The 11,371-nt window shown below is 31.4% G+C and overlaps 1 protein-coding gene across 1 annotated transcript; it reads right to left on the bottom strand.

Annotated features, from left to right (window-relative positions):
• Positions 1-1,653: 1,653 nt before the first annotated feature.
• Positions 1,654-2,471, bottom strand: LOC132062530 (protein DMP2-like). The gene has a single exon (XM_059455081.1). The coding sequence runs from the start codon at positions 2,401-2,403 to the stop codon at positions 1,867-1,869; it is 537 nt and encodes a 178-aa protein (XP_059311064.1). The 5' UTR covers positions 2,404-2,471; the 3' UTR covers positions 1,654-1,866.
• Between the last annotated feature and the right edge of the window lie 8,900 nt (positions 2,472-11,371).

The raw sequence follows: 11,371 nt of genomic DNA on the forward strand, positions 1-11,371 counted from the left end.
AGATCAAGGAACTTTATCTCATTCAAAAAATGAAGAGTGTATTATTTCTCAAACCCAAAATGTTAAGGGGGCAAAGTGGAGTTTTTTAAAGACAAATTTGGTTGAGTGATTTTATAAGAGAAAAGCTCTAAGTTGAGTGACTTTATTGATACAAAATAAAATTCAATAACTTTGCTACGTAATTCCTCATACTTGAAAGGACCTTTTGAGATATTTACTCTTATTAATCGAGAAAGTGTTGGAAAAAAAATTCTAGAAGTTCTTGGTATATATACGTACAAGTAATCTGGTTCCTAAAATTGTGTTACGCTTGCACTTAGATCATGATGATGCTACAAATCTTAACTGAAGTCAGAAAACTGTTAGACAGATAAGTATATTCAACATCTAGAAATATATTAAATGTATGAGTATAAAAGTAGTTCTCAAGAAACAGGGATAAAAGTAGTTCTCAAGAAACAGGGCTTTTCTATTTTAAGCTTTCGAACTAAACCACTATGTCATGATGATATAATGTCACTTGAATTTTTGAATTACGGGGAAGCAAAGCAATAGCTTCCTCTTGCTTCCAGGTATCTCTATTCCCACTTCCTCTATTTTTTTTCTTCTAATTATCTGTTATTCTGTTTTAGTAGTACTTAAATACTAACGGAAATAAATATTGGGAAACCGAATTATAGGTTCTGAATATTTGTTTTATCTATTAAATGAATTTTTTCACAAATACAGAGTTGAGCTAAAGTTACTGAGTTATATCAAACTCGTAAAGAACCACTGTAATCCTGTAATTACTAACACAATTTAATTTATCACTTGAGGAAGTTCATATGTTACAAATTGTGGAAATATATGTGTCTAGAGACGTTTTATACGAACACATAATATTAAAATCTAAGTTTAATTCAATGTAATATCAACATGACTATAAGAACATGACGTTGAAAATTGAAGTATGGAAGATCAAACGTGAAAAACTAACAATCTACGTTTTAGTCGTGTTCACTAAAAACAACTACACAAAAGAAGTTCGCTTTGCTTCCTCTGTTATAAGACATCAGAGCACATGAGATTATATACAACTAATTAAACATAAGTAATTAACAAGTAACAACCATTATTTCACATATAAACACACACATGTGGCGAAATAATAGTATTTTCTTTGTGAAAGGTCATGTAATCAATAACATAGTTTCGCTCATCAAGTTATTGTTTGATTTATTCCCTTAAGAATTATATCATCAGATTTGTTGTCTTTAAGGTTAATATTCTCAATTTATAGTGAATCATCATAGTTACTCAAGGGAAAAAGGAATCATCAATTTTGCTCAGGGAAAAAGAATCAAAACTACGATATGATTACAGCAATTTCAAAGAGGCATGAAACATATGATGCTTGCTCGATTTAGGGGGAGCAAGCATTCCGCTTATAAGTTTGGGTAAACTCAGAAACTTTGGCGCAGATTCTGTATTTATGTTAAAAACTACTCTTAAATCTTAATCAATGTGTATTTATAATTTATCAAAGAATTGAATAACTTTCTTTTCTAGAATCTGATTTCATACTCTAAATTCTAGTTCCACCTCTATCGATTAGATAAAACGTTTGAACATAAAAAATAAACTAATTAAGAATTCAAACACTTCCAATCACAAGCTCATTGTGTGTATATATATATATATCCAATACGGTAAACCTCAAATCTTGTAAATATATTCATTTCTTGATTTACATCATATACACACTTTATTTCACTGAATTAAAGAATAATTCACTTGAGTGAAAAAAAAAAAATCCTTTCAAAGACACCACTCGATCAAATCATTACTAGTATACAATATTTTTAACTCAAGATAACTCCCTTTTTAGTTATCTTGGCTAGTTGGAGGGTACCCTATACCATGACGCTTATTAGGAAACACCATAAACACAACACTAGAAATGGCACCCACAGCCGGTGGCAACACCATAATCAACATCTTTTGCGTCGACTCGAACGCCGGAAAGAAACAATCCACCGTGTTCCGGTCCAAAATAGTCACAACCCCAAAAACAACTATAGTAAAAAATGCATGTACAAAGTCACCAACTCCGATTTTGTAGGAACTTGTGTCCACCGATGAAGATGTTGGCGAAAGCCCCTTCATTGTGGCTATGCCATAACGGGTGGCGCCGTCGTTGTCAGTGTAACTATCGGTGAAGCAAGAAAATCCACAAGAGAATCCACAAAGGGCAATGAGTATGCCTGATAGGTATTTGTTTATAATTGTGCAATGGCCATTGTTTGTGAGAATAGGGTTTAGGAATTGGTACATGAAGACTGTTCCTGTTGGGAGGAGTCTTATGAGATTGCCAAGGCCATTTAAGGTCTTGTCCTTCAAGGTAGAACTAGCTTTTGCCATTTTCTTGAAGAGTTTTTTTAAGGGTTTAGTGGCAATGTGTTATTTTTAGGGTTTGGTTTGATGTTTTTAGGAATTGCATCATGAAATTTATAGATGGAAGTGTGTTGTTGCTTCTACGTAACATATATATAGTTTGAGCTTTAAATGTAAGTAGAATTGCTAATTTTGCTTTTACTCTTGGGAAGATATGGCCAAATTAAGCTTCAAGTAATGCATGTGCATCGTGGAGTTTTGAATATACTAAGTTTATTGTATGAGTTTAAAAATTTATTCCACACCTAAAGAAACACAAGTAAATATTCATCAAAAGTGAGAATAGTAATATGAAAAAATAAATAAAAATAAACGTATTTGTACTGACAATATAAAAAAAATTACACTAACAGATCGATTGCTTAAAAAGCTAACTCGATTAAGGTGGATGTCCATTAAATGTGGGCAGTAAAATGAACAAAAAAAATAGGTTATCTGGTATAACATGTTATGATATATCTAGTGTAAAAAAAATTATGTTAAGACGTTGATAGAGTAAATATCTTAAAAGGTCACTGAATCGTGAGAAATCATGTAGCAAAGTCATTCGAATTTGTTTTGTATCAATAAAATCACTCAACTTAGGTTTTTTCTTTTATATAAAATCACTCAGTCAAGTTTGTCATAAAAAAAATATGACATGACAAAATAAATTAATTTTTATGTCATGTAGACATGAAACCCACAAATAAAATAAAATTAAATTAAATTAAAAAACTCATATCTTATACCCGACCCTTCACATCCACAAATCAAAATGATGATTTCTTTTGCTCATGGAGATAACTTATCGTCGTGTCGTTGGAAGAAATTACATCCACATTTGTTCTACAGCAAAAAAACAAAATGTTTCATTATACTTGCAAAAGAGTTGAAATGACCAAGTTAATAATGGAGATAATTTATTGTCAATGGAAGAAATTGCAATGGCACTAGTTCTGTTTTAGCAACAACCTCAAATTCCTGTCGTTATTACCAGTTCTGTTTGTGGTTGATTAAACTAATCTCCTATTCACATTCTCAAGTTGTAAGATATGCGCAAAGATCGAAAGCTCTGTTCATGTAAGTATCAATTATTAGTTAGCTAATACACTGCCTAATAATGTACGCAATTCTTTTTTATGAATGAACTTATATGTTGCAAATTTGTTTTAATTTGTGGGTGGGTGTGTCGGGTATAAGATATGAGTTTTTATTTAATTCTATTTTATTTGTGAAGCCCATATCTACATGACATAAAAATTAATTTATTTTGCCATGTCATATTTTTTATTACCAATTTGGCTGAGTGATTTTATAAGAGAAAGGCCCTACATGTCAAATTTATTTTTGTATATGTGCTCTACCTACGCATTTATAAATAACTCTTATCTAAATTCCATCACATGTTGGATTAGATGATATTATGTTAGTAGCAAAACACGAAAACGTAGTAAGTACCACGTTTGGTTAGAAATAATTGTTACAGATATACCAAACAGTACCTTAATAATAGAAACACTAATTTTCGGTTAAAAGATCTTGATTCACGTATAAGAACTTTGATTTTCAAGCACTTGCCTAATTCGTCTCAGAATAATTCGGAGTGTCATGTGGATTGCTTTTTACGTATTCTAAAACCCGTCTGCCGGTCGGAAACTGTTTCATGTGAATCGGAATCGTTAACCGGGATATTTTTTACCGACTGAAAGAACCGACCGTTTGAAATTAAAAAAAAAATAAAAAATTAATATAGCGTGGGCTGACGTTATTGGGACCGTTGGCAACGGTCTAAACGGCCATAAACTCATTTTTTGCCCCCAACCCCCAAACTTTTTTTTTAGCACTTTAACCCATCCCCCACCCCTATATAAACCTTCTTCATTTTCATTTTAATCCATACCAATTCACTCTTCTCTTTCTCTCAAATCTCAATCTCTCAATTATAGTTACTTTGTAATTAGCCACTTTAAATTTCTCTCAAATAAATATTATAAAGTCTTATTATAGTTTCAATTATTAATTTTTAATTATAATATTGTTGGTGGAGTTAGTGATTTTGCAACAATCCGAAGTACCTTTGAATTTGCAATTATAGCCGCCTTCACTTTGTTGGAAATTAATCCCGGGTACCTTATCTATCTTTATTTTTCTAATTTAATTTTACGCATATATATAATTTTCTTGTGATTTATTTGAGTGTTATTTAAATTAATTCTATTTAATAATGGAAAGAGATTTAGACGTGGTTTGGTAGTAGTAGTGGTATTGTTAGGGGTGGGCTTAATGAGGAAACATTTGTGGAGAAACGCCTAATTTAGGTATTGATGTTGGTGGAAATAATCCACTTTTTGGTCATGAGACAATGCAACAACATTTTACCGACACTTTTAATGAAATTGATGATGATGAAACACAAGCCCCCGAAAATCCCATAGAAGATACATGTCTGCCCACAATCACATACACAAGACAAACCGCCTAGAACTCGTAAAACCGCTAAAATTTGAAAATTTATGACTAATAGGAAAGCCAAACAAAAAATGTGTATGTGGACAAATATTTGCTTTTAGGCAAGAAACTATGGATGGTGGAACGGGTACACTAAATGGTCGTATGAGAGAAGAAACATATGGATGTTTGGGGAGAGCAAACGGGTTCAAATGTGGGGGTATTCAAATGACGATAGACCCGAATCAAGAAATTTTAAGAATGAAAGAAAAAAAGAGCGTGTGAAAATGGTAGCTTATGATTGTTTACCATTTTCCTTTCCTTCGGGTTCGGGGTTTGTTACTTACATTCACGTTGTTATAATCCGTTATTTGAGGGTATTCACTGAAGTTTGTAGGGATGTTATAGATTTGTATAAAAATATATAGATTTTATTTGCGCCATATATTTAATTCTTTAAATTGTAATGTTTCTCTTACCGATTTGGGTCTTAGTCTTAACAAGTTAGATTTTTTTGCTATTACATGTCATTGAGTTGATGACAATTGGGTTATGCAAAAAAGAATTAGAGCTTCTTACTATATTTTAGGTATATGTAGTATAACTTAAGCATATAACTAATATATATATATATATATATATATATACACGTATATACCGTATTCGACTACTACGTTAGCTCCGTTAGTCGATATTTAAACTTTACTTATAAACTTATATAACATATGTAAATATACCTAATATACTAATAAATACTATAATATATATATATCTATACAAAAAATAAAAAATAAAAGGGTTTTGGAGTCGTTTGAACCGGACCGGTTCCGGTTTTGGATTTGTAACCGTAACCGGTTAAAATCCGGAACGGGCCACCGGTTCCGGTTTTTAACCGGAAACTCACTTTCCGTAACCGGTTACCGTCCGGTCCGGTGTTGGAATCTCTATTGAGATTCTATTCACCTCTTTGAGTGAATCGAGAAATAGATTTGATTGTCTATTTTTTTATATAGCCATCATATAGTATGAATGAATTATCTGAAGGGATTATCCTTAAAATATATAAATAAATAAAAGGAAGAAAAGAAAGGAATAAGAAGATTAGTGCCGGTGGCTACAATGTTAGCGTTAAGAAAGTTCCCATCGAAATTTTACCAGATTAAAATTTGTTTAAAATAGGAATGTCGTGTTACAAAATTTACTTCAAATATGGGTTGATAGGTTAGCTTGACTCATAAGCCATAACTCAAATTTAGAAGAAATGTGACATTACACATGCATTAACTAGGTACATACTAACATACCATAATGCTACTGATTTGGTTTGATAAGAGATAATCCCCATGACTTGATACAAATATTAGATATATTGAGAAACTGTACCCGTAAAGAAATGAATTTTGGGTCTAGCTCGATCTCAAAAAGTTTAGCTCGCTATAGAATTATCAAGGACCACTATAAAATCATCCATCCCTTTCATCTGATGTGGAACTCTTCAACATCTCACCTCATGCTTGGGACCGATATCTGGAGCGCGGTCAATATAATATAGGGGCCCAACATCGATAAACAACAATTGAAATGGATCTTGCTGATCTAATACCATGTAAAAAAATGGATGGACCTAAGTCAACTCCAAAAGCCCATCCCAAGATCATAAAAGAAACCCATCCTTTGTCATCAAATGTGGAACTCTTCAACTAAATCAACTATTATACTTCTCGACCTACAACTAAACTATTCTAGAAGTTTGTATCAGTAACAGGCAATATCCAGCATGAAGTTTCTATGTTAAGAAAGTTCTAAATTACCTTTTCGTTCTAGGCTTAATGTCAAAGATTTTGTTTAGTTTATAAACAACGCCAACTACCATACAAACTGACATATCAAGATATTACGAATATAATGTTAGAAAAATATCAACTCAAAAATTGGATATAAACATACTAACTGATAAAATCGGATTTCAGAGAATAAATGTGTGTTTCGACTTTCGATCTTCATAATTAAGAAATCGATGAAAACATAAGAACGATCTAGATCAAATAATTGAATGTTCAGTCAAATATAATTGTCTGCATATATCTTGATTATTGGGAATCAAATGAATCTCGATATTTGTTTCTGAACGTACGTTGGTCGGCTAGCTAGGATGTTGCCATGCAATTGTATTACAATCTCAAATTAAGATAGGGTTTTTGATTAAGAGCTTTTCTTCTTCTTTTTTTGGAAATTTACGCATATGTACAGCTCAAATAAAAAGTTTACGGCGAGCATAGCCCATTAAAGTTTCACATCTAAAATCGCCAAATTGCTTAAAAATAATTTGTCTCATTCAATATATATGACTTTTTCTAATTTTACTTTTGCATTTCTCAAAAACATACACACCTATTTTTCATGAAATTTAGATACTTTTATTATTCTTACACTATTGAACACCTTGTATGCATTGTTCTACATACATATACATGTATATACATTGATATACATATATATACATTGAATATACGTTTTATATAGTGAATACACACTAACGGACCGCAAAAAATACAAACTTTATATAACAAAAATAGAAAGTATATACATATATAAACAAAACATATACAAATCATAATAGACCTCATTTTACTCTCTTTAAATTACATCATTGCAACCCAATCATCCATTTTAACACCACAATGTCCATTTATAGTAGACAAACGTCCTCCATTAACAACACCATGAACCCATCCTAGAGTTCCACCAACTTTTCTCCATGTAAACCCACCAAAATAGCCGCAGTTGAACCACCCGGCCGAAACATCACTGCTTCCATCACGAAACGATCCAAATCAATCTTAGCTCCACCATTGCTTCACCCGTAAACCACCATGAAAGATCACTGGATATGGGAATAGAGTGATAGAGCCTCCACCACTGCCTGAAAGATATATCTTTTAAAGAATGTCACGGGATAGCACATATATAAATGGAAGGTTTTCTTTTTACAAAAGTCAATAATATGTGTACCTAAATCGAATAACGAAAGCTTTGACGCATATACAGATATGATTTCTTCCGCGAATTACCATGCATGTTTGTTACTTCCATGACATGCAAACTTTTAAAAATATCAAATGCTGTCTCCTCTTTAAAGACCGTAAAATTGAAGGACTATTTGACTTCTACATGATTTCCATTTTAATAATATTAAAGACTTTAGGAAATGTCACTGTTTGGGTTTATTGGATTTGGGATTTGTTTGAAGTCACCTGAAGTGTGTTACCACTTGGATGAAATTAAAAGGTGTGATAGAGTGATTAGAAATGGGCTAGGCGGGTAAATAATAGGGAATGGCCAAGATTAAAAATCTAGTCTCTAGATGCCCGACCGGTCTTTACAAGTAATTATCCCTTTCTTTTTCCGTGGAGTAGGCATATATCAATGGAAGAATGTGTGGACCAAAAATAATGGACATTTCATGTTCATTGTTGAACTATTCAATACCTACCTCACCACGCCTCCCCGCCCCCGCTTACCACACTACTCCAACCCCCCATTGCCATTAATTATTTATCCATACATTTGCACTTAATGCCCCTCATTTTCCTCCTCAGCATATTTATTTCAGTTATTCTGGTTCACAATTTCACAATATCACTATATCTATTCTTTTATAGTTGTGATGTTCGAACTAATTTATATTTCTCTGGTTATTATCTTATTAATTTGTTTTAAAAATAATTTAATTTTAAATAATTATTGTTTGTAATGACAAAATCTTACTCATGCGCACATATGACTTATTAAAGATAAGAAGTTTTAAAAGTCTTATAATCACACAAATGTTAGAGCATTTTTAAAATCAAAAGTTTCAAAAAAAAATCTTATTTTCTTGAAATTGTGTATTCACTCAAATTACGTCATATAAATTGAAATAGAAGAAGTGCATGTTATCATCAGTATTGGATGACAACTAAGAACAAACAAATCTAAATTCTTTTTTATTTTTCATTCCACATTGGGGTAAAATGCCCACTATCAATGGCGACTTCATACTAAGCAGGACTCGAACCTCATACCTCTGGGTAAGAACCACTTATCCACAATCCTCTCTGTACAAATTAAAATTCACTTTAAATTTCGAACCTGAACATCTTGTTGCTCGTGAAAGTACGGCACGAAGCGAGTTAATTCCCTAAATGATCACCCAAATTTAGAGAAGTGCCTCCAAATATCACTTTTGTTTCTTTTAGGACAATTAAGAAGTCATTCAACTATCACTATTCATAAAATATCTTAAACACCTCAGCGTAAACCACTCCTTCTCTGGCATAATAGGTTTGGTGTCAATTGTTTGAATAATATACCTATTTATTTCATCAAACTCATTTAACCAAATTCATATTTTATACTCAATCAAATATGACCCTGTTAAAAAGTAGCAATTGAATTGAATTATACTTTCTATTAAACCACTTTTGCAACTAAGATTCTTTTATCTAAACTTAACTATATTATCTTTCAATTTAAATTAAAATTTAAGTAGTTTTATCTTTCTATTTAAATTCAAATATTTTTAAATATCATATTTTTCCCAAAACCCTCTTACCCGTTTAATCTGATAGATATTTGTTAAAAAGATTGTTGAAATTACACACAAAGTTTGGCAGTTTTTTCATACATCTTCTATTGCATTGGGAAAAAAAAATCTTTTACTATAATTACGGTAGCCTATAGATTTAGAAAAAAGAAGAAGAAACAAAGTACCCCCTCCGTCCCATATTATTTGGTCACATTACCAAAAATATATGTCCCAAATTACTTGTTCATTTATAAAACCAAAATAAAATTAATTAAAAAAATTCATCTTATCCTTAGTATTAAATGTTCTTGAAAATAGTCAACATTAATTAGAATGTATTTATTGGATAGAGAGATAGAGAGTAAAATAGTAAATACATCTTTTATTTATAATTTCTTAAGGGACGTGTAAAACGGAAAGTGTAAAGTAATATGAGACGGAGGGAGTACTAACTGCTATTTGGGTAAGCACATAAGTATATACATCTTCTATCGCATTGGAACAACAAATCTTATACTAATAATTACTGTACGCTTTGAAACGAAAGAAGAAGAAACAAAGTAATTATTCTGGTAAAGAAAAAAATTATATCTAATTAAAATTTAGGTTAAAAATAAATGGATCAGCGAATTTGGATTTAAACGGTGAGTTAGTTTATTTTTTAAATTAAATAATATATGCGATTAAATCATAATAAGCCACGTGACTTTTTAAAATCGGAAAAAAAAAAAATTGGATCATATTTGATTTGGTTAAATGGCTTTAATGAGTTAAGTAAGTCTATTATTAAAAAAAGGCTTAATGCGCTATGCGGCCCTAAATTTGTTCTTTTTTTTTCATTTTTGGCATTACATTAAATATTATGTTAACTGACTTGTGCTCAAGTATGTCTATCAAGACAATATTACATAAAGATTTCACATGATGTATCCTTTGAAAAATTAAGCTAATATATATGTATGAAGTTTGACTATGTTGATAAAGATATTGTTATGCTGATGATGTATTCATATGTGAATTCTTGATTCTCTTTGTAAAATATGTTTTGATTTTCAGCTATTTTTAGTTTTAATTTCATATTGTGATATGCAGGGTCTTGTTCCAATAAAAAAAATAAAATAAAAAAAGCTTACTATATATCTTATGTAAATCGGATTGTGTTTGATAGACGCGCGAAATTCGAGGAAAGTTCAGCAATGACATTTAGTTGAGGCGTTAAAATGAAGAAAAAAAGGACAAGCATATGCATTAAGCCTTCAAAAAAAGTTAAGTTTTTAAGGACATCAACCAGGAGAAGATGGGGCTTTTGATATATTTAGTATATTTTGAGAAAAAAAGTGATAGTTAAGTAACTTTATTGTCCTAAAAAAATAAAAATCATATTTACCCAAACTTGATATCATCCAGGAAATTAACTCGACACGAAGCCAATGGTGTCGAGTCGGCTTCTATGCCGCTAGCCGTGCCTTGCTTGGTCCCCTCCCATAGCATAATAGAGTTCTGTAGCATGCCATGGGCACTCCGTTATACACCGTGCAACAAATAGAGGAATAAAAATCAATTGGTCAATTATTTTGTTCCAAGTATATTTATGCAAGGTTCGTGACGCACCAGCTTAACATCTTGATTTTGCCTCTGTCAAGACTAATTCAGCAGGTTAGCACCCAGATAAAAACGGAAGTTCAAGAGATTATTCTTCCACCACTTAAATCTTTTAAACTAGAACTAGATGATTGATCAACTACAGCTATTTTACACAGCAAGTTAAAAAGAAACAAAAGGTAAAAGAAGATAGAGACAAACAAAATAAAGCTGAACAAAGAGAATCATACTCTAAAATCATCATACTTCTTCTGATTACTATTCATTAACATCCTTAATATAAGGCTTTACAAGCAATTCAATATTTCATCATCCATCATTACTCATCAACCACCA

The sequence above is a fragment of the Lycium ferocissimum genome, chromosome 7 (assembly GCF_029784015.1).
Source record: "Lycium ferocissimum isolate CSIRO_LF1 chromosome 7, AGI_CSIRO_Lferr_CH_V1, whole genome shotgun sequence".
Lineage (NCBI taxonomy): Eukaryota > Viridiplantae > Streptophyta > Magnoliopsida > Solanales > Solanaceae > Lycium > Lycium ferocissimum.